Consider the following 23,766-nt stretch of genomic DNA (forward strand, 5'->3'; position numbering starts at 1 on the left):
TCACAGGGAGTCTAACCTCATCTGTGACCCACAGAGCTGGACAGTCAGGCTCACATTAAGTCTCTGCATGTGGCAGGAACCTTTGGCAGCCTGTGTGTGTTCTGTGGGTAGGGATGCTAACGGTTGAAATTAGGTGACACGGTTAATTATAAAAGAAGTAACCACGATTTCACGGTTATCCCAATTAGTTTCTATTTCAATCTGTAGCACTACACAGGAAAAATTAGACGCTGAAATAATTTTGCAATCAACTATTTTATTGTATTTTTGGGCATCTATCTATATATGAAACTAAGGTTTACTCCACCTGTCTTTTTAGAAAAAAATCTGAAAATACGTATTTGTAAAAAAAAATCTAGCAACTGGGCCTCCTCTTAAAAATTTACATTGATCAAACCATTTTCATGGTTTTGTTCAGTGTAGTAAATCCATGTTATGGTGAAGAAACGTCATTCTCATATAATGACAGAATGCCTGGGAGCTGGCGTGTGGCTGCTGTGCCTGTGATCAGAAGGTTGCTGGTTTAAATCCCATTGTCAGCAGAGTAATTTCAGCATTGGGCCCTTGAGCAAAACCCATAATCCTCACTAGCTTCAGGGCCTGGCTGACCCTGCTTTCAGTCAAATACAGTATGTGTGTCTCTTTGGATAAAAGCATCTGCTAAATCAAGTAAAGGTACAGAAAAATTGTGACTTACTATAAATTCACTCAGTGTCTGGATATTTTGCCACTATTTTTTGTTCAGATTATATAATGATATAAGCATGAGAGTGAAATGAGAGTATAATGATGTGAATCTGAGAGTATAATCAGAGTATAATCATGCAAATCTGAGAGTAAAATAAGGGTATAATGACCAAAATCTGTAAATATAACAATCTTAGTGTATAATGATGTGAATCTGAGAGTATAATGATCTGAGTCTCAGAGTATAATGAGAGAATAATAACCTGAATTTGAGAGTATAATGAGAGTATAATGATCTGAATCTGAGAGTATAATGAAGGAATACTTATGGAAATCTAAGTATGATATGGAGAGTATAATGAGAGTATAATGATCTGAATCTGAGAGTATAATGAAGGAATACTTATGGAAATCTAAGTATGATATGGGGAGTATAATGATCTTAGAGTATAATGATCTGAATCTGAGAGTATAATGAGAGTATAATGATGTGAATCGTCCTGATATTGTCTTCTCCTTACTGTTTTTCACTCATGCTGCCCATGTCCTCGTCTCCGCCCCCATCTGCCCGTCTCACGCTCCACCCCTGGGTGTCAGAGGTGGGATGCCCCCCCGGCCGCCTGTACCGGGAGTGCGAGTGGGGGGAGGGCTGCCCTTTCAGCTGCGCCCAGGTCAGTGGGCGGGAGGGTTGCTATAGTGACGGCTGTGACGAAGGCTGCCATTGCCCGCCGCGCATGTTCCTGCACCGCGGCTCCTGTGTGCAGGTGAGGGAGCTTCACGTTATACGTAGAGTCACACTTTTAATCAGTGTTGTTTCTGCTTCCTACCATCCAAGATCTCATCACTAAGGGGTTGATGACGTCTCTGGTAAATGATCATTCAAATGTGCCAGCCATCTCAGTTAATCATTTGATTATCCATCCATCCATCCATCCATCCATCCGCCCATTCATCCAGGGCCAACCCAAGGCAAAAGCAGATTAAGCAGCTGCTTATGGCCCTGCAGCCACCAGGGGGCCCAATATATGCTCAGCCTTTCAGAACAGGAAGGAAGATAACAAATAACTAGACCAATCAAATCTTGCTTAGGACCATGAAGAGGGTTGAGCTGGCCCTTCGTCCATCCATTTGCTAATACTGATCATTGAGGCACTTTTTCTACAACTTTGACAACTGCAATCATGCCTGTTGACCCTCAACATGTGTGACTCAGACATGTTGAATCACTTGCTGGGAAATATCAACAGAAACACAAAATCGCCCCACTTTGAGTCACCATTTATCTTGGTGTTCCCTGCACTTTTATTATATCGCATGATGGAAAAATAAGATGGGTGGGAGACGAGGGGCAAATCATTAAATAACAGGAGGGAGAGAGATGGGAAGGATTTCACCCCTATCTGTTATTTTCCTGTTAGGCATCGATGCACAGATCATTTGTAATGAGTCCCGAGTTTTGTATTTAGTCATGTGCCTGTATGTTTGATAAGAAGTTTGCCGAATGTGGAGATTTTTAGAGAAATATTGTGAAGTAAATTACTGACATCCTTGATGATGACATAGTGAAGAAATAATGTAGACACAAGCTCTTTTTTATTACTTTTGTGCTGGGTAGACAAGGTCATGCCACTATTTGCAGTGCTGTCAAGAAATAAGCATAGGACAGCACTTCCCGTCTGCATTTTACAGCTGGGGTGGGCAAGGAGGTGGGGAGGTGGGGGCAGGTCTGATATTGGGACCCACCCTTTCTCTCCTGGTGCACAGGAGTGCCCTTGTGAGGTTAACCTGCAGCTCCTGTCTTTGCTGAGGAACGTGTCGGTGACGCCAGCTGCAAGCCCCGCCCCTCGAGATTCTGAGGGGCAGAACCTGACGCTGGGGACAGAGCTACAGCCAGGAGTTGCACTGGCACATGAGTGCAGCGCTTGGTATGACCGTCGCATGTCAGCTGCATTGCGTGACTGGTAACATAGCAAAAGTTTGTAACTCGAAGATCACGGCTTCTGGCCCAAAGAACGGCACTGCTGTTGTACCTTCCAGTTTGGAGTCTGAGTACCTTATACAGACACAAGCCTGGAGGTAAAAATCATGAGGTTTTTAGTAACAGATTAGTCAAGTAATCATGCAGCATTTATGCCGCAAGGATGTCCAGCTTTGCAGAGACATTCCTGGCAGAATGATTTGAGAAAGTAAGGGTTTATTATCGTAATATATGTAATATGGACAAAAGTACTGGGACCCCTGGCCATTACACCCACAGGAAACTTTTATGACGTCCCATTCTAAATCCACAGGCGTCAATATGGAGTCTGTCCCCCCCTTTGCAGTTATAACAGCTGCCACTCTTCTGAGAAGATTTTCCACAATGTTTTGGAGTGTGTCTGTTTGAATTTTTGCCCATTCATCCAGAAGAGCATTTGTGAGGTCAGGCACTGATGTTGGACATGAAGACCTGGCTCACAATCTCCATTCTAATTCACCCCAAAGGTGCTCCGTGTGGACTAGTTAAGTTCTTCCACACCAAACTGACCCAATCATGCCTTTATGGACCTTGCTTTGTACATTGGGGCACAGTCATGCCTAAACAGAAAAGGGCCTTCCCCAAACTGTTCCCACAAAACTAGAAGCATATAATTGGCCAAAATGTCTTGGTATACATACCACATTAAGTATTCTATGCTTCTACACTTCCAACTCCATAGTAAAGCCTATGGATTTAGAACAGGATGTCTTAAAAATTCCGGTGGGTGTAATGCCTAGGTGTCCCAATACTATAGTGTATAGCCTCATAAAAATGGCTGATACTTTACAAGTCTTTGCTGTTTTTATTATCTGTAACCCGTCACAGCCAATGCCAACATGGTCAATGGAACTGCTCACTCATCCCTTGCCCACGTGATGGGGGCCCATCCCCTTGGGGTCCCTGGGGCCCTTGCTCGCTGTCCTGCGGCGGTCTGGGTCAGAAGTCTCGAACTCGGACCTGCGGCAACCCCGCCCCCGCACACGGAGGCAAGGACTGCGAGGGGCCACTGCAGGAGCATGCTTACTGCCAGACCCCGGACTGTCCAGGTACTAGAGAACCCAGCAGCCACCAGGGGGCGCCCCATCTGATCAACTTGTGTGTGTGTGTGTTAACCCAGGGTGTGCGGGGGGCCACTTATACAGGTTTTAGTTTCAGCAGAGTTCCTGATTAATTGTGCCATGCTTTGTATTCGTTCCATGATGTAACCATGTGAGGTGCTGATTGGTTGTTTTAATACGTACATTTTTTTTCTATGCAACACTCAGAGTTCAAATTAACCAAGCACCATCCTTAAAAGCTCAATCATGACCGAACTCAGAAATTTTCATCAAACACATCTCCTGATTGTACTCAAGAAGAAATAGAGAATTTCACCTGATTTGCAACAAACCTTGCCTGAATTTGCCACTTAAAGTCCTCAGATCCCAATAGGTTTGATTCAAAATTTCTACAAAAGGGGGGTGTTACAGTATCTCCCGCATGTTTGGTCAATGCAGATTCCTCGGTCCTGCCGGGTTTTAGCGCCATTAGCTGGGTCTCGCACCTGTAACTGGTCTTCTCTGTCTATGCAGTGATCCTCACTCCGACCGTCAAGCCCTCAGCTCCGGGTAAGTGTGTGTGAGCGGCAGCCCCCCCTCACCGGCCGTGTTTGCTGCGGCCTGGTCCACTTTACCCTGTCACCCACCCTGTCACCGCTACCTTGCAGTCCCTGTCCCCACCTTGTGCCCCCGTGACACTATTGAGATTCAACTTTTTTTTTCATCTGTTATGGTGCCTTCTAGCTCCAGGTATGGTATTATTTATGTTAATAATTTATTATATCCTCCTGAGACCCAAGGGAAAAAGTGTCCTTCAATTTTAGGTTATTTGTCTTTGGTGGAAATAAGACATCTTACAATTTAGATTTTTTCTAACTTATTTTTATTTTTAATTTCACAGCATGTCCTCTTTAGTGTACAACAGGAATAAATATGCTTCCTTACATCAGTGAAAAGATAGATGCAAAAACAAAATGTCCACTACAATGGACATAAATGAATGGGTGGGGTCTCAGGAGGTTATTGATTGTCTCGATTTTCCTTAACTGTTTTGTATGACATGCTACAATAAAAAGTACTTTGCAATAAACAAATTCCAGATGCGATTCTGATTCCCTTGCACACTCTGGAACGCAAACTGCATCTTGACCTTTCGCCTATAAAATAGCTGTAAGATGCCTTGACCTCATTATAGTAATAAAACATTTTGTGAAAGGCTGATGGAATCTGACTCCCTGCCATGAACTGTGGTTTTCATTTTGAAATGGACCCGGGGGATTTGATCGTGTTTCAGGCCCAGTTAGCATGAGAGGCCTCGGTGTGAAAATGGAGCGTAGGGGGGAACGTGTAAATGGTTTCCTTCAAAGTTTGAAGGAAAACTTTGAGAACCGTCCTCTGTAAATGGCCAGTCATTGTTTTATGTGTTATTTTATCTGATCCCGAAAAACTGTCTTTGATTATTAGTATTTGCTTCCCACTGAAAGTCTGTAATAGTTTAGCAGCTGGATGGACTTTTGCCTCTTGAAGTTTTTGGCGCAGTTTCATATTTTTTTTATTTATTTGTTTTTTAAGTTTTACTTTTTTGGAATGGGGTTGACCTCAGATCGACAGAATTGATGTATACCGTCAAGAGGGTGAAAGACGGCTTTTCCAGGGACATCCTGCTGGTTTTAAACCAATGTGTTCTAATAAGCAATTGTTTGATGGTTAAAATCTCATGAAGTAAAATAGTAGCCAAATAATATTATTAGCTATGATCTCAAAATCCGGTCACTGTGGTTTACGGTTCTGGTGTAGCTCCAGATGTAAACACAGTTATGGTCTGTACTGGTTATATTTACACTCTGGGAAAATGAGTTTATCTCCTTCTGGGATTCTGTACCAGGATCGTACTCCTGTCCTGCTGCGTGGAGCCTATTCACCGTAGGGTGGCTGACCGCCTTTGTGTTCGTCCGCAGATGAGAACGCTGGCTTCTCTCCGTGGTCCCTGTGGAGTGCTTGCTCTCGGTCGTGCAGCGACGCTCGCACCCCCGCCTGGAAGAGCCGGAGGCGGGAGTGTGTGAGACCACCTTGCTCTGGAGAGCAAAGCCAGGAGATAGCCTGCAACCTACCCCAGTGTCCTGGTATGCTTCAGCCCCCCAGTCTCAAATCATCACATGGAGAAAATGGACTGTACCCTTGTACTCTATCTATCTATCTATCTATCTATCTATCTATCTATCTATCTATCTAAAGATGAACAAGTATTTACTCTTTATTTTTCTCCAAGTTAATTAATGGGAGAATGCTCACAATTTATATGCAAGTCTTACTGATCATGTTAAAAATCATTCTTGTAGATTGTTGGATTGTTTATTTGCTTGAATATGACACAGAAATACTGAAACACATGAGAAACATGTCCAAACACGCTCCCACTCTGTAGTGCTCCATGAAAACATGACCCAGGGCCCTGTCCCCTTGCATCTAACCACGTTCAGTGAGCTTTACATTGGCTTGTCTGCCATCTTTTCTCCTCCTGTTAGGCTGATTCGACTAAACTGTACGTGCTACTGCACTGTCACCTTCCTGTTTGGACCGATAAAGCCTGTCCGTCTGTCTGTCTGTCTGCCTGTCCTTCTGTCTGTCTGTCCATCTGTCTGTCTGCCTGTCTGTCTGTCCGTCTGTCTGTCTGCCTGTCCTTCTGTCTGTCTGTCCATCTGTCTGTCTGCCTGTCTGTCTGTCTGTCCATCTGTCTGTCTGCCTGTCCTTCTGTCTGTCTGTCCATCTGTCTGTCTGCCTGTCTGTCTGTCTGTCTGCCTGTCCGTCTGTCTGTCCGTCTGTCTGTCTGCCTGTCCTTCTGTCTGTCTGCCTGTCTGTCTGTCTGTCCATCTGTCTGTCTGCCTGTCTGTCCGTCTGTCTGTCTGTCCTTCTGTCTGTCTGCCTGTCTGTCTGTCTGTCCATCTGTCTGTCTGTCTGTCCTTCTGTCTGTCCATCTGTCCGTCTGCCTGTCTGTCTGTCTGTCCGTCTGTCTGTCCGTCTGTCTGTCTGCCTGTCCATCTGTCTGTCTGCCTGTCCGTCTGTCTGTCCTTCTGTCTGTCTGTCTGTCCGTCTGTCTGTCTGCCTGTCCGTCTGTCTGTCTGCCTGTCCGTCTGTCTGTCTGCCTGTCCATCTGTCTGTCTGTCCTTCTGCCTGTCCGTCTGTCTGTCTGCCTGTCCGTCTGTCTGTCCTTCTGCCTGTCCGTCTGTCTGTCTGCCTGTCCGTCTGTCTGTCTGCCTGTCCATCTGTCTGCCTGTCCATCTGTCTGTCCTTCTGCCTGTCTGTCTGTCTGTCTGCCTGTCCATCTGTCTGCCTGTCCGTCTGTCTGTCCTTCTGCCTGTCCGTCTGTCTGTCCTTCTGCCTGTCCGTCTGTCTGTCCTTCTGCCTGTCCGTCTGTCTGTCTGCCTGTCCTTCTGTCTGTCTGTCCATCTGTCTGTCTGCCTGTCTGTCTGTCTGTCCATCTGTCTGTCTGCCTGTCTGTCCGTCTGTCTGTCTGTCTGTCCTTCTGTCTGTCTGCCTGTCTGTCTGTCTGTCTGTCCATCTGTCTGTCTGTCTGTCCTTCTGTCTGTCCATCTGTCCGTCTGCCTGTCTGTCTGTCTGTCCGTCTGTCTGTCTGTCTGCCTGTCCATCTGTCTGTCTGCCTGTCCGTCTGTCTGTCCTTCTGTCTGTCTGTCTGTCCGTCTGTCTGTCTGCCTGTCCGTCTGTCTGTCTGTCCTTCTGCCTGTCCGTCTGTCTGTCTGCCTGTCCGTCTGTCTGTCCTTCTGCCTGTCCGTCTGTCTGTCTGCCTGTCCGTCTGTCTGTCTGCCTGTCCATCTGTCTGCCTGTCCATCTGTCTGTCCTTCTGCCTGTCTGTCTGTCTGCCTGTCCATCTGTCTGCCTGTCCGTCTGTCTGTCCTTCTGCCTGTCCGTCTGTCTGTCTGCCTGTCCGTCTGTCTGTCCTTCTGCCTGTCCATCTGTCTGTCCTTCTGCCTGTCCGTCTGTCTGTCCTTCTGCCTGTCCGTCTGTCTGTCTGTCCGTCTGTCTGTCTGCCTGTCCGTCTGTCTGTCTGTCTGTCCGTCTGTCTGTCTATCTGTCCGTCTGTCTGTCTATCTGTCCATCTGTCTGTCTGTCTGTCCGTCCCTTTACAGACGGGGGGCCTTGCTGGGATGAAAACTGTGTCAGAAGGAACTGCTCATGGACAGAGTGGGCGGACTGGGCTCCCTGCTCTCGCTCCTGCGGTGTTGGGCAGCAGCAGCGCATCAGGACATATCTGGCCCCCGGCGGTAATGGCTCCTGGTGCGAGGACATCCTGGGGGGCCACATGGAGAGCCGCTTCTGCAACATCCGGGCCTGCAGAGGTGAGTCGACCTGGGAGTAGCCAAGCTAAGCACAACAGGGTATCCTAGGTCCGTCCATCCATCCATCCATCCATCTATGCATTCATATATCCATCCATTCATCCATCTACCCATTTATCCCTCCATTTACCCATCCACCCATATATCCATCTATCCATCCATCTTCTGTCTGGTTCTGCTGGCTTCCCAATGGCACGTTCATGGTTGTGAGATCTTCACTATGGATAATGTTAACAAGGCATGACATTATCTTTTTTAGCAAAAATCCAAACGATGAAAGGATGACATGTAAATGAGTGCTATTAGAGGGACCACTGTGGCTGTCTAAGCACTTGAAGGTGCTGTGATGTAGACTAGCAGGATAGACAGTCTGGGCACAGGCATCACAAGGACGACCTCCGAGGACCAGCCTGGCTTTCTGCTTGCTCTGTGTCAGCTAATGATCAGGCTACATCTCTGTTTCCAGACCCCATTTTTGAACTATATACGCTCCCTCTCCTTCTCTCTTTCCTTATACTGTATGTTTATTCCTCTATCTCCCCAACTCTTCATTTCTTTCTTTCCATCTTTCTTTCTGCATCCCTTTACCTGTCTCTCCTTGCCCCCCCATCCCCCCTCCCCCCTCTTCCAGTGGATGGCAGCTGGTCCCGCTGGAGCCCCTGGTCACGCTGCGACAGCCTGTGCGGGGGTGGCCGTTCCATCCGGACACGCTCCTGCACCAGCCCCCCTCCCAAAAACGGGGGACGCTCATGCAAGGGGGACAGGAACCAGGTGAAACCCTGCAACACCAAGCCCTGTGGTGAGGCTGCGTACAAGCTCTTATTTACCCTGTCATCCTGCACGCAGGGTCATGTGACATTAGGTAGAGCTGCTGAGCACCATGAGACCTTAAGGGAAGCGTTAAGAGTCCCTGCCCACCTTCATAGTAACCTGCCAATAGTATCTATGAAGGGTACAAGGGCAGTCCCAATTCACTCTGCATTTAGCTGCCCTATACCAAGCAACGTATGCCGTCTGCTCATTACTGAGACCTGAGTGGGGCAATGGGATGTGTATAATGTATGCGTGTGTGTCTGCGTGCGTGTCTGTCTATCCACAGATGACCAGGGCTGCCCGCCGGGTCAGGAGTTTGCGCCCTGTGCCAATGTGTGCCCACAGCGCTGCTCGGACTTGCAACAGGGCATCCGGTGCCAGGAGGATGGTGGGTGCCAACCCGGCTGCCGCTGCCCAGCAGGTAAGGGGGCCGGCGTCGGGGGGAAACCTGCCTGGCAGCTCCTGTCTGCTCCCACCATCTGGTGACCCTGAGCGGTCTGCTGACAGGTGACTGGCCGTAATTACAGTGCTGTGCTCAGTATGGATGCCACATCAGCTGACGACAGAACGGTCATGCTACTGGATATTACCTTAGTCATGTGACATAGACATGGGCTAGAGGACTGCTGGATGGGGGGGTTTACAGGCAAGTGGCAGAAAGGGGTCAAGGCCCTTTTAAAGGTGAAATGCATAGCTGGGAGGGATCCTAAAAACACAAAGTTACACCTCCCCATTACTCCACAGAGCTCCTCCTGCTCTCCTCTTCTTTACCTGATCTCCAAATCAGACACCACGATGACTTGGTAGCTCTCCAGATCTTTGTACTGTAACATCAGTGGTTCTCAAACCTCTCAAAAAACACTGGGTCAAGTCTTACGACTCAAATATGATTACATTTGGGTGTTGGTGGTGGATACTGACGAAATGACGAAATGTCATGCGTGCCACCCCTGGGGGGGGGTCATATCGCCACAGTATGAGAACCAATGCTGTAAATAACCCTACCATGATGGTACACAGGGCCACAGGGACTGGGTCTCTATGGCAACATCAGCCAAACTAAATTTAACCATCCCATTGGCTCACACAGGACCCCTGCGAGACTTAAAATATTTTTATATAATAATAAATGAATTAAATAATTTTATGAGCTTTTCTGAATTTAATTTTTTTTCTGAACTAAGAGCTAGACATAGCTCTTTGTTAACAGATACAGTTGTAGTTGTAGAGCAGTGTGTTTGTAAAACCCTGTATTAAGGGGCTCTCTGAATGCGGAGCCTGCGATGCTGTTCTGCGCAGGCCGGCTGCAGCAGGATGGCGCCTGCGTACACGCATGGCAGTGTGACTGCACCGACTCCCAGGGTCACAGCTGGGCCGCTGGCAGCTGGCACCAGGACGACTGCAACAACTGCAGCTGCGCAGACGGCCTCCTGTCCTGCACCAACTGGAGCTGTTCAGAGGCTCCCTGCTCCTGGAGCGCATGGTCCGCCTGGGCGTCCTGCAGCGCCTCCTGCGGATCTGGCCACAGGACCCGATTCCGGTTGGTGCTGAATTGTTATCTTTAGCTAACACTTTTATCCAGGGTGCAGTTTAGCTTTATAATTGAGAAATTTCAGTTATGCATCTTGGAGACCCCTCAAGGCACCAGAATCCCTACCCAGCATGGTGGCTGCTGCCCCTAGTGGCTGGAGGGGTACAATGCGTCCACAGAAAAAATGGAAGGGCTACATTTCAATTGTTATATAAAAAATACTCCTGGTATAACACAGTTTGTTGTGAGGAATGCAGAAAGAAAGAAGTCACTATTTGCATGTTTTGCTGAAATGTGGTATTTTACACTGAATACCTAGTTGACTTGGTATGCTGGGACATTTGCTGCCATGTTCTTGCTCTTGTGATGCCATTTTTATACTTTTAATAAGATCTTAGGAGCCCCAAGTATATCACGACTCCACGTTTCACCAGATCAATGGTCCCGGAACCTGATGGTGCCGACTGCCAGTTCGAGGAAGTGCAGAGGAAACCGTGTGACCTAGGGCCATGCCCACCCCTTTGTATCCATGACGACCAGGAGCTGATTGTGGGTGACACGTGGCTCCAGGGGGAGTGTAAGCAATGGTGAGTGGGGTGGGGGGGGGTTGGGTTGGTGGTGGAGGAAATGAACATGATGTTTTTAGACAGGCATCACCTTGGGCACCTCACAGTGCTGCTTCGGAGTGCAATGAAAAGCACACTGCGGGTCACTTTCATCTTTGCTCTGTGTTTTCTAGCACCTGCACCCCTGAGGGAGACTATTGCCAGGATGTCGAGTGTCAAGGTGAGTGGCGGCTGACCAGGCCCAGGCCCGTCCCGAACGCTTCCAGGATGGAGCTGTGCTCGGTCCGGTCTCTGACCCTCTCGCATCTCCCAGTGGACGGTGGGTGGACTCCCTGGTCCGTGTGGTCTGACTGCCCCGTGACCTGCGGCCGTGGGACCCGCATCCGCACCCGCGCCTGCATAAACCCCCCTCCTCGTAACAACGGCATGTTCTGCCCCGGAGATGAGAGGGAGACCCAGGATTGCCACGCCCCTCCCTGTCTCGGTACGCCGCCGCACTGCCGCCGCACTGCCACCGCACTGCCACCGCACTGCCCCCGCACTGCTGCTGTGTAGAACTCCCACCTTGTACAGACGCTGAAACACCTATTTGTCGTTATAGTTTCTCATCATTGTTATTGTAAAGCCCCTCTCTGCCCCTGGACCCAAATAGACTCCCTGTTCTATCCACCCAATCACATGTGGTGTCACATGACTCTGCCTGCCATCCCTCCGATATTGCCCGTTACTATGACGTTATGTGTTGTACAGTATGTGGCATGGAGTGCAGTGCAAAAGTTTTAAACAAAGAAAATGATGTTTAAATAGTTTTAATTAATTGAGCTGGTGGTGAAATGCTGAGGTGCCCCTGAGGAGAGGTTTGGGAACTGAAGCGGTGTTCATCTAGCCGTCCAGCGAGACATCAGTGGCCTTTTTTTATTGGATTACTGTTCATTTGCACGTGATCTAAATAGATTTTTTTATTCTGCAAATATGCACTTATATATACACTTATCACCCAGATAAGAGTACCTAAGATTTTTGCACTGTACTGTGTATAATGTTTATCCTTATTATTGCACTTTAGTGATTGTTAATCAGATTTTCCCCTGGTCACTAGTGCTCTGATGTTTAACTTTTGATGAACTAAATGAAAGGTACAAAGAAGTTTTTTTTACTGTGGTTCAGACAAAGGAACCTTTCCTGTGCATGTTCCCCAGACGACTTTTGCCCCTGGTCTCGGTGGTCCTCCTGCTCTCGCACCTGCGGCGCTGGGGTCATGTCTCGTCACAGGAGGTGCGTGTGTGCCGAGGGGGGCGATGCCCCGTGCCCGGCGGAGCTGGAGGGGGCGCAGGAGGAAGAGGAGACCCGGCTGTGCTACAAACAGCCCTGCCCAGGTTCCACGCGCCGTGATTTTAGCTAGTAGCGAAAACTGCCTGAGAACGCCGGCATCAAACATCATCCCCAGCAACACCTGCACATAGCAGCTTTTACCTCTGATTCCCACTTGTCTCACCTCCCCTCTCCCTCTCTTTCCCTCTCTTTCTCACCTCCCTGCTCCATCTCCCCCTCCTCTCCCCCTCCTCTCCCTTTCTCTCTCTCACTTTCTCACCTCCTCCCTCCCTCACTCCATCTCGCTCTCCCCGTCTCTGAGCAGACTGCCCAATGTCTGAGTGGAGCGAGTGGACGGCCTGCTCCTGCCAGTCTCAGAGGGAGCAACGTTATCGTGCACCGCTCTCTGCTGCCATCAGGGGGCAGCAGTGCCCAGAGCTTCAGACAGAGAGCAGGACTTGTCAACCTCAACATTGCCTGGGTGACTTTACTGATGGATTGTGTGTGTGAATCCTGTGAGATGTAATTTACTGGGAAAATGTCAGGATTCATTGATTTTATACCTGTACATTCTAATGTCTCATCTTTCACGCACGCACACGCACACACACACACACACACACACACACACACACACACACACACACATATATAGGCAGTCCCCTGGTTACAAAACAGATTTGTTCCCTTGGTCTGTCTTTAAGTTGAATTTGTAAGTATATCATAATAATAATAGTTATTATACAATAATAATAAAACGAACATCATATTTTATGGTACCACTGTACCACAAACTGACAAACCTCTGAAGCCACGCAATGTTTTCAGGAGCATCACAAAGCAGTGTGTGTGTTTCTTATTACCAACCATTGTATTTAACCTGAATTTTTTCAGGTTAAATGTCCAGACCCCATTTTTGAACTTTATAGCAGCCTGTTTGCACATTTGAGTTGTCTGTAAGTTGGATGCTCTTAACCTGGGAACTCCCTGTATGTTCAGGGTCAGACCGTTAAACTGGCAGCTCTGAAGCCTTTGGAGGGGTCCAGCCGACACGTAACTGTTCCGCTTAGGACAGGATTTAAACTGGCAACCTTCCGATTACAGACACAGTGGCTGAACCAGCTGAACCTCATGCTGTCTCACCCTGTGTGAGCAGCATCTCCAAGGGACAAGATTTTTTGTTCTAATTTTTTACAAAAAAATAATAAGTTCACATCGGCGTGAAAAAGGAATGTTTTAAAAAATGTTTTTCAGTGGGTTTAGTGTTACGGGTTATTATATTAGCACAATTTAAATGGCTGAAAATGATGTTGAGAAGGCTAATATTTGCGTGGTTCTTTCTGGGCTGGTGCTGCTTCCTGTGACAGAGTGCAAGGAGCCATTCCAGTACGCCGACTGCGGCTCTCCCTGTGAAAAGCTCTGTGCACTTCAAGGACACAATGGGACATGTGCCGGACCCCCGGCCTGCACACCTGGATGCTACTGTCCTCAGGTATGCCCTTCTTCCACACCCCATTGTTAGCCCCCATCGGCGTGGCCTATTAACATGCCGTATTGGTACGTTCCATCAGTGCATCCCTTTGGCACGCTGTATTGGTACGTCCCAATGTTGTAACAATGGCGACCCGTGGAGATCACATCCTGCGAAGTCCAGAGCGCATGTTGTTATGCGGATCCCTGCTGCGTGTTTCCAGGGCCTGCTTCAGCAGAACGGGACCTGTGTTCCCCCCGGGCAGTGTGGTTGCACGGTCTTGCTACACCAACTGCATGGGAGGCCTGTTTCCATCACCATCCAGCAGGGGGAGACGGTGACCGTCGGCTGCAGCACCTGGTGAGAGACTGAGGCAGTCAGAGACACCATCCTAGACAGATTCCAGAAAAACGTGTGCTTGACTCGCCATGGGATGCAGGGTGTGCCTAAGCAGAACATCCTCTTGAAGAGGCACAGAGGAGATATCTCTCAGTGTCTCTGTTTCTGTCTCTGACAGCCTGTGTCAGGATGAAGGCCTGCATTGTGACAGCCGCGAGTGTGAGGGTGAGCATGAGAGACCGTGCCTCGTGTTTCTGAAGCGTGTCAAAGTCTCCTGTATGAGTGACACTTAAGAGTGAGCCTGGGCATCAGAGGGCCGCCCCCATGCAGTGGGTGGGAGGGTCTTACAAGGAACCACACAACCGCAGAGGGTAACAGCTCTCAGTTTGTAACAACAGCACATGAGCTGCAGAAAAACATTGGTTATATGCTCCTTCCTCTCCGAAAGGAAATGTAATGAGATTCAAGGAAATTAATCACACTGAATATATAACAAATTTAAAATACATTTACATGTGCAAGACTGAGTACAGTATATAATGACATATAATTATGTATATGTGTGTATGTATATTATATATATATATAATCACATTAAATATTTTCTTACAGTTTTTAATCAGTATTGTCTTAAAGTTAGAACTGTAGTACCCTGGTGATTCATAATCCAAATTAATATAATGAAACCTGACATTAATTCTTCATTTCCCTAAGAAATTTCATAAGAGGATTAACTATGTGGTCCGGTAATTGTGATATTTCATAATTCCTGACAAGTGATCTATTTTGCCTTTTAAATAACTTTCAAACTAACTAAATTTGAAATAATAGCCTTAATTGTTTTTTATTTTATTAATAGGTAGCTTGTGAAGTCTTGCCTAATGTATCATTACGCAGCACTGTGAGGTTGTCCAAGCAGGTTGGATCTTAGCAAGCTTTTTGAGCACTGAGAATGGAGCCCGGTTTTTTGTGAGCTTCTTTCGTGATGTTCGTATGATTCTCTCGTGATTCTCCCCAACCTTAACTTTTTAATGCATAAAGTTCGAAAATGACAGTATATATATTATACATTTAGCACAGATGATTCACGTGTCAATACAGAGGATATGAGCATTCAATGGAAGGCAGCATAGTAATGCTTTAATACGGAGGAAGACCATGGATGTGTAGTGCAGGGTAAAGAGTAACTAATGTGACTTTACAGCATGTAACGTGTGACATGTTTAGCACAGTGAAAATAGCATGTTTAGCCTGGGGGACGCTAGCTTTTAGCACAGATGCTGTCACATTTCACACATGCGGTTGACATGAACATTTAGCTTAGAAGTGATGAGCATTCAGCACAGGGGATATAAGGGTTCAGCCCAGTGTACATGAGCATTTAACACACAAGATATAAGGGTTTAGCATTTAGCATGTAGCACAGGGCATCTAATGGGATTAGCCTTTAGCACAGGGGATATATATTTAGCATTTAGAAAAGGGGTTATAAGGGTTTAGCATTTAGCACGGGAGTGATAAGGGTTTAGCATTGAGTGAAGTGACTCTGCCATGCTGTCCCTGTTCAGTATCCCTCAGTGAGTGGTCAGAATGGACTCCTTGCTCCCCCTGTGTGCTGCCACCCACCACACATGCCACCATGGCCCTCTTGGATGCCGTGCGGCCGCTGTCCTTCCAGCGCCGGTACCGCGCCTGTCTGGACCTGGACTCCGGGTTGCCCATCAGCAAGGAAGAGGAGGGCAGCTGTGGCGCGGAGCTGGAGGAGGAGAGGCCATGTCCGGACCCCGCTGTCTGTCTGGGTAAGTCCGCCAGGAGGGGGCGGTGCTGACCTGAGCGCTGACCTAGGTCAATGCGGACTAGCGCTGATGGTTCTGTGTTGTCCCTCTTTGCTGGGCCTTCAGATGTGTGCCAGTGGAGCGTTTGGGGCCCCTGGAGGGCCTGCCAGGAGCCCTGCAGCGGGGGCTTCCGTCAGCGTCACAGGACACGCCAGGACATCCCCGTGGGGCCCCAGTGTCGGGGTCAGCAATCCCAGACTGAGAGCTGCAACACCGGCCTCTGCCCAGGTGAGCAGGAAGCACAGGCACCGCGGTAAAACACACACATGTATGATAGCTGACATCATGGCTGGGGGGTATCACTGGCATCCAGCTGCGAGTGACGTTGGAGGGGGGATGTGGTGTCACTCAGGTGAGAGGTGCGAGGACAGAGGTCGCATATATGAGGAGTCCTGCGCCAACCAGTGTCCTCGGAGCTGCACGGACCTCTGGGAGCATGTGCAGTGTCTGCAGGGGGCCTGTCAGCCAGGTAGCATGATTCTACGGGAATTAATGCCTTTTACATGCCATTTAGAATCTTTTTCTCCTATGAATTTAAAGGTTTGTAAAATGTTTGTAACTTTCTGCGTCCCTCTGCCTTTCCTGTATCCCTCACATGCTCTTACTTTCTGCGTCCCTCTACCTTTCTGCCTCTATCCCTCCATTCAGGTTGCCGATGCCCTGACAGCTGGCTCACACAGGACGGACAATGTGTCCCCGAGTCCGAGTGCCGCTGTGGCATCCCTATGGAAAATGGCACGCTGGAGATCTTGCCTGGAGAGGTCGTCATGATAGACTGCAACAACTGGTAGGTGGGCATGATAACAAGTGCCCTGCAGCCGGTAACGTTCCTTGTTGCTTTGAAGCTAGAAACCCTGATGGAGTCTTTTGTTTCCCAGTACATGCGAGAATGGCTCCCTGGCTTGCAGTGACCTGCCCTGCCCTGTGTATGGATCATGGGGGCCCTGGGGCAGCTGCTCTTCCTCTTGCGGGTTTGGATACCAGAACCGCAGCCGCACGTGCCAGCATACAGCCGGCGGACCACCGTGCGAGGAAATGAACCAGACCCAGCTCTGTCTCCTGCCCTCCTGTCCAGGTGAGCGCTGCTCCTGTCATCAGACGGGGTCAGCTGGGTCCACTTGTTCCCTTTTAACAACATTTCCGATTTGTCTCAGTGGGTTGCGTGCTCAGCGATTGGTCCTCCTGGAGCACATGCAGCGCCTCCTGTGGAGGAGGCGTGTCAGTGCGGAACAAGACCGTCCTGCAGGAGCCCCAGCCTGGTGGAGAGGATTGTTCCTCGCCTTTGGAGCAGCACACTGCCTGTAATACACAAAGCTGCCTGCCAGGTGTGTTCCCACACACACACACACACACACACACACACACAGCCATGTAATCATATCTTTTTGGGGACCACTCATTCATTTCAATGGGAAAAATGCTAACGCTAACTATGAGAACCTTAACCCCTACCCAGCCCTAACCATAACCATAAGTAACCAAACAAAGTACGAGAGTTTTTGCATTTTTAGTTTTTTCATTGCAGTCATGGATTTTTATTAAATAGAGTTTTCCTGGAAATTCCAGGAAATTGGTCCCCATAAGGTAAAAAAATGGATATTCATCATGATGTGGGGACATTTGGTCCCCACAAGGTAAGGTACAGTATACCTGGACCACACACACAGAACACACACACATACAGTACAGGTTTGTCTTTATATCTTTGTGGGGACCATCCATTCATTTCTGTGTGAAAAACCCTAATCGCAGCAATGAGAACCTTACCCCCTACCCAGCCCTAACCTTAACCGTAAGTAACCAAACAAAATACAAGACTTACATTTCTAAAGCCCATTATACATGCACCCACACTGCAGATCGCTGTACTTAAGGGCACCTCCAATTTTATTGCAATTGAAGGTTCTGAATCCAATCCACTAAAGCACTGCTTTACTTTAAAGCAGATGCAGTTAAAAAAATATCATAAAACACGTAATTCGTCCTTTTTGAGGTTTGTCATTCCAGTATCAGCCCCCTTGAAATAGCAGATACTTTGAAAAGTACATTTAACAATGAACCCAGAGCTAAATTCATGTTCAAATTTTTAAGCTGAAGAAGCACGAAGAAGAGAAATTCATATGCAGAAGAACCTCGGCACACTGTACAAATTCTTGTAAATCCCTTCTATTGTTCCGACACTTTGCCAAGCCTGCTAAATGTGCACTCTGAAGGATTTCATTTTATTTTGGCCCTTGCCGCAGAATGCACCGGAGGCCAGGTGTTCAGCGCGTGTGCAGGCGTCTGCCCCTACACGTGTGAGGACCTGTGGCCTGAGACTCAGTGTGTGCCAGGGCCCTGCCAACCAGGCTGCACCTGCCCGCCCGGCAAGGTCTGTGACACTGCCATCTGCTGGAGGGAGGCCGGCATCGGCCTGTGGTCAGATGTCGCTAGTGGGAGTTTTATTTACGCAAAAATGGTCTGAGGGCAGAACGAGAAATGATTGGTTCAAAGAGATAGCCAAACGAAGACATAACCAAACCAAGATCTCCAAACCGTCAAACCACACACTGTACTATAAGGACCTCCATGATAATAATGATTGGTTCAGGGAGATAACCAGTCAGATTGTGGAGGAGGTGGGTCCAAACAACTAGAAGAGGCAGGACCAACCAATCAGATGTCTTGGTCCTGCCTTTTCTAGTTGCTTGGTCCCACCTCTTCTATAACCTGGTTGGTTGTCTTTCTGAACCATTCAGATGCCTCTGAAATTCTATAGCCCATCTGCCAGTTTTTGGTCAAACCCACACTGCTCACAACCTACCACCTTCATGCAACTTCCTGGCAGGTGGTACTTCAGGAGCAGGACTGAGACACAGTCTAGCCAGATATCCTTGTGGTCATTTGGCAGTTTAAGTGCCCTGTTTTCCCCAAAGGTCCTGCTTGAGGGATCCTGCGTTCCTCACAAGGAGTGTCCCTGCTCCTCATTCTCACTCCATGGGCCCCTAAACCTGAGCTCAGAGGAGCAGAAACAGGAGCTTCCTCCTGGGATGGTCCTTCAGCATCTCTGTAACACCTGGTACCCCCACACCTCTGCTTTAACCTCCTCTTATAATAATTCTTCTTCTTCTTCTTCTTCTTCTTCTTCTTCTTCTTCTTCTTCTTATTATTATTATTATTATTATTATTATTATTATTATTATTATTATGCCTGTGTCCTGTGTGCGAATCATCCCCCCCCCCCACTTCCTGTCTTAAGCGTTTGCCAGGGCGGCGTGTTTAACTGCACTGAAGACACCTGCGATGGTAAGAGTCACGTCCCTTCTTGTCATTACGTGGATCGTTAACTCCATCACAACCCAGGATAGCTCAGGACAGTCTGTTTCTTATTACGGGGGGTACACCCCTACTTAATATGCAGGACAAGAGGTGCTTTAATGTAGTTTTAAACACTGTGAATTTATGATATGGAGGTTTGACTCAGGCCTGTTTCCTGTTAGTGATAGTTCTGTCATGTTGGTGTAGATTTAAAAACCTGCCCTATAAATAACAACCTTTATAATTATATGATAATAATTTGCCTTCTGGATGCTCTGTCTTTTTATGCCTTGATTATGTCCCTGTCTCTACCCTGCCCTTGCAGTGGACTGTGAGTGGGACACCTGGTCTGAATGGGGGCCCTGCTCTGCAACCTGCGACTTGGGGGTGCAGAGCTCTGAGAGGGCGGAGCTGAGGGCCCGGCAGTACGGGGGGGCGGAGTGTCAGGGGCCCTCAGTGCGCTCCCGGCCATGCTCGGGGCCTGACTGCGGTGAGCACACAACACTGCTGAGTACTCAGTTTTTTATTTAGTTTTTATTTTTATATCATTTTCAATTTGCATTGGAAATCCAGTTTACTTTTTTTCAGTGCAATTTTATTAGTTTTTAGTTTTTATTTTATCTATTTATCTTTTATTTCCTGTAAAGCACTTTGAATGACCTCTATGTTTGAAAATGTGCTACATAACATAATAATAACATAATAACATAATAATTTAGTTTTTATGTATTTTGGTTTCAATTTACATTTTACCTTCTAGGGATAATTGAAAGAACTGTATTATGTGTTTGATCATTAGAGAATCATACATGAACGCAGTGCTCATTGTGTCCTTAAAATGGTCATTAAAGATAAATTAATTACTCTTGATAAACAGTATTAAAAACAGTATCTGAAAGTATTTGTTTGTTTTTGTTTATTTCAGTTTTAGAAGCAATGTTTACAGTTTTCATCTGGCTGTAGTTCTGTATTTTGTCGTATCTTATTTTATTTCAGTTTATGAAGATGTTAACTTATGATATTAGTTTTAGTTATTGTTTTCGATAATAACCCTGGCAGACAGAGAATGTACATTGGCTACTTTTATTGCTCTACGTTACAGTAATGTTTTAAAAATGTTGCATAAGCTGCAATCATGGGGCCGTCACGCACAGTAAAGTTACACTTGTTATGAAGTAAATCACGAACCCCCGGCATGACTAAGCACTCTGCACCTCCCTGAGGGCCATCAGGGGCCTGCGGCTCCGGTCCGGTTGAGCTCGCCTCGCTCACGGGGGCGATGGCTTTGCGTCAGCTAGGCTACTTGTGCTGATTGCCGCAGAAGTGCCTCCCACAGATCACAGACCCATGTAACACTCGCTGGCCATCCAAAGCTGCTTGCTCCTCCTCCTCCTCTTCATGCAGGCCTCTCTACGACTTCCTGTGGTCCATAACGTGTAACGAATAGAGACCTTATTGGGTGTTACCTAACCAGCGAACAGCGACCAAGACATTCTGGTCAATGGCGTGTGTACATCATTAACTATATCCAGGGCCGTCCCAGCCCTTTTTGAGGCTGTAAGCAAAATTTAATTAACCCAGTTGTCATTTGTCATCGTCCCTCCCATTCTGACAGGCTGATCAGATCGGGCGCCCCCTGGTGGCCACTGTGCCCTAAGCTGTAGCTTAGTCCTCGTATGCCTTGGGTTGGCCCTGTTTATATCATGTCACACAAAGATTTTGATTTCAGAGTGACTTGTATTTAAGGGCTGGAATTTGCAGTGGGGAATTGGCCTCACTAATGGCCTGACTGGATAACCCCCACCCCCCGCCTCCCATCTCTTTCAGCATGCCCCCCAGGAGAGCGCTGGAGGAGGAGCGGTCCGGGGGCACCATCCCACTGTGAGAGGAGCTGTGCCGAGATTTACGAGGCCACGCCCCCTAGCTGCGGCGGCCCAGGGGTGGGGGTTGGGGGGGGCTGTGTGTGCCAGGAGGGTCTATACCGCGGCAGTGGCGGCGAGTGCGTGATCGCCGCGCTTTGCGAGTGCCAGGAGGCCGGGACGTTCCGAGAGGTATTCGCCCATGGGGGTGTTGCAGAAAGGAGGCAGTGATCTGCCTATGCCTTCTACAACACAGATTAATAACTCACCCACGTGTAAGTGGCTGGGCCGTAACAGCCAATGAGCTTTGGCGGAGCCAGAGACAGATTTCCAAATGAGAGGAATATTGCAGTAATGAGATTATGGACTTTAGTCAGGGGAGAAATTTCAGCAACCACTGTCCCCCCCCCCCCCCCAACCCCCCACCCACCGTCAATGTCTTGGCACAGGCAGGATCAGAGTGGGCAGAGGGATGCCAGTCGTGCCGCTGTGTGAACGGGCAGAAGCAGTGCCACTCTGCCTGCCCCCCCCTGCACTGTGAGGAGGTGAGTTTCCCCTCACAGTACGAGGGACGGTCTCCTTAAAAGTTCTGATATTTCTCATTGTAACAGAGCTGTTCTGTCAGGCTTGCCGCTACACCTGTGAGAAGACTGCGCCTGATAACCATTTTAACTTCTTCTACCTCCCATGAAATAAATGGTACAGGAGTTTGAATGGAGAAGCAATTAATTCATAGTCCAGTTTGCTCTTGTTCATTGCCACTCCGGCCTCGTTCAGCCTCATTAGCACTTGGCAAAAAGCTGCAATAAAAATATTTAAAGACATGATGCATCATGAACACGGACGTTTTAATGGATTCGAGCTGGACGGTGGAGCTGTTTTGCGATGGGATTGTCCGGCTGACCTCGGTTTTCGTTATTCAGGGGAAAGTGAAGATTCTGGAACCAGGAAGCTGCTGTCCAGTGTGCAGGATGGAGTTTCCTGGTAGGAGAACAGTGGCTGACATTTTTCTCCTTGGTTGTGTCTCAGACGGTTATTTTGTGTTTTCCATCTGCATCCAGGTTTCACCCATCAGTCTTTCATGGACACTCACCTTAAGCTCCTGCTTCTAACATCATTCGCTGTTCTTTCTCTTTAACCCCGCTGTGTCCCCAGGGGAACTTGAGGCGCAATGTCGGCGCGTCACCGAGGTCAGGAATATCACCAAGGGCAACTGTCGCCTGGACAACGTGGAAGTCAGCTACTGCAGGGGCCGCTGTCTGTCTGGGACGGATGTCATTCTGGAGGTGCGTCTGTGACGGTTTTGGGCCGGATCGAGGGCGCTTCTGCTCCACTTTGCATGTGAATGCTGGCATGATGGATGCATCTGGGAATAAATCTGGGAGGTGTCCTCTTTCTTCCGACTCTAAGCACCCGAGCAGGTGAGCAGCCATGCGTCACTGATACAAACACAATCTGACTGGCTCTGCGCCTGTTGTGCCCCAGGAGCCCTATCTGCAGGCTTCCTGCGACTGCTGCAGCTATCGGCTGGACCCCCGGAGCCCCGTGCGCTTCCTCAGCCTGCAGTGCGACAGCGGGGAGACTGAGCCGGTGGTGCTTCCTGTCATCCACAGCTGCGAGTGCACCAGCTGTCAGGGTCTGCACTATACTCCTTGACCGTCTCACACAGGCCTTACCCAGACCGTTCGTGTGCTAACCACCTCTCAGCCTCTCTTTCATCCTGACCGCTCACACTCATTTCCAGCTTGACCACTCCCAATGGTGCTCACCCTGACCGTTGTCACCCTGATCGTTGTCAATAGGCTCTCACCCTGATCAGTCTCACCTGACCAATCCCAATGGACCTTACCTTGCCCACTTTTTCTCTCCTTAATGCAGTGTTGCTGTCGTGTGGATTGGATTTAATAAGTAACAAATGTGTACCAACCTTTACACCAAACTTTTTTCTTCACAGGTGGGGACTTGTCCAGACGCTGATCTCACTTGGGATGAAGGGACATTCCTGGACAGCCAGAGAGCCCTCTGCCTCTTTCCTGAGTCTGAAGATGAAGATTCACCGTAGCATGTAGTCATTATATGACTGGATTCCCTTGTTATAGAGTGCTTTATGAAACTCACTGAAGTTGTTATTCTGTACAGCTTTTAATATGTTGTTAATAAAGTACAAGCATCAGCTACCAACTGGCCTCCTGCCCATGTTTCTCTGAATCGTGCTGCAAGTATGGGGTGTTGGGTGGCGTAGCATTTAAACTACTGGGCATCTGACCAAAAGGTTGTGGTGTAAAGTCCCCAAAGGGGCTGCTGTTGTATTTTGAGCCAGGTACCTGCACCAATAAATACAGGGTTGCCTTAGAATAATTCTCAGACATGTAAGAATAATAATACTCATAATAATACTCAGACATGTAAGAATAATAATACTCAGACATGTAAGAATAATAATACTCATAATAATACTCAGACATGTAAGTTGTAAAGTGGAGGAAGGAGATATGAAGCAGTTCCAGCTCATTGCTAATTCCTGTGCTCTTTTGTTTGTTTTTTTTTTTTTTTTTTGTCCGTTTGAATATCCACATTTCGTGACATCAACTTATTTAGCAGATACTCTTCACCAAAGTGGACAACTTTGGATCAGCCAGTGCCCC

General features: G+C 48.0%; 1 protein-coding gene across 1 annotated transcript in view; it reads left to right on the forward strand.

Annotated features, from left to right (window-relative positions):
• sspo (SCO-spondin) overlaps positions 1-23,287 on the forward strand; it is a 75,625-nt gene extending 52,338 nt beyond the window's left edge. Inside the window, exons 81-113 of the mRNA XM_072699986.1 lie at positions 1,285-1,451; positions 2,452-2,612; positions 3,533-3,753; positions 4,279-4,314; positions 5,703-5,867; positions 7,890-8,099; positions 8,731-8,898; positions 9,199-9,333; positions 10,212-10,452; positions 10,878-11,030; positions 11,183-11,229; positions 11,323-11,493; positions 12,209-12,385; positions 12,646-12,801; positions 13,688-13,812; positions 14,015-14,151; positions 14,309-14,355; positions 15,699-15,929; positions 16,032-16,193; positions 16,318-16,434; positions 16,614-16,752; positions 16,844-17,040; positions 17,120-17,290; positions 18,209-18,336; positions 18,881-19,023; positions 19,204-19,250; positions 19,588-19,752; positions 21,090-21,313; positions 21,571-21,666; positions 22,045-22,105; positions 22,277-22,407; positions 22,607-22,757; positions 23,076-23,287. Coding sequence (XP_072556087.1) covers positions 1,285-1,451; positions 2,452-2,612; positions 3,533-3,753; positions 4,279-4,314; positions 5,703-5,867; positions 7,890-8,099; positions 8,731-8,898; positions 9,199-9,333; positions 10,212-10,452; positions 10,878-11,030; positions 11,183-11,229; positions 11,323-11,493; positions 12,209-12,385; positions 12,646-12,801; positions 13,688-13,812; positions 14,015-14,151; positions 14,309-14,355; positions 15,699-15,929; positions 16,032-16,193; positions 16,318-16,434; positions 16,614-16,752; positions 16,844-17,040; positions 17,120-17,290; positions 18,209-18,336; positions 18,881-19,023; positions 19,204-19,250; positions 19,588-19,752; positions 21,090-21,313; positions 21,571-21,666; positions 22,045-22,105; positions 22,277-22,407; positions 22,607-22,757; positions 23,076-23,098 — 4,703 coding nt within the window. The 3' untranslated portion in view covers positions 23,099-23,287. The remainder of the gene's footprint in view (positions 1-1,284; positions 1,452-2,451; positions 2,613-3,532; positions 3,754-4,278; positions 4,315-5,702; positions 5,868-7,889; positions 8,100-8,730; positions 8,899-9,198; positions 9,334-10,211; positions 10,453-10,877; positions 11,031-11,182; positions 11,230-11,322; positions 11,494-12,208; positions 12,386-12,645; positions 12,802-13,687; positions 13,813-14,014; positions 14,152-14,308; positions 14,356-15,698; positions 15,930-16,031; positions 16,194-16,317; positions 16,435-16,613; positions 16,753-16,843; positions 17,041-17,119; positions 17,291-18,208; positions 18,337-18,880; positions 19,024-19,203; positions 19,251-19,587; positions 19,753-21,089; positions 21,314-21,570; positions 21,667-22,044; positions 22,106-22,276; positions 22,408-22,606; positions 22,758-23,075) is intronic.
• The last annotated feature ends 479 nt before the right edge of the window (positions 23,288-23,766 follow it).

Source organism: Paramormyrops kingsleyae, chromosome 15 (assembly GCF_048594095.1).
Source record: "Paramormyrops kingsleyae isolate MSU_618 chromosome 15, PKINGS_0.4, whole genome shotgun sequence".
NCBI classification, from domain to species: Eukaryota; Metazoa; Chordata; class Actinopteri; order Osteoglossiformes; family Mormyridae; genus Paramormyrops; species Paramormyrops kingsleyae.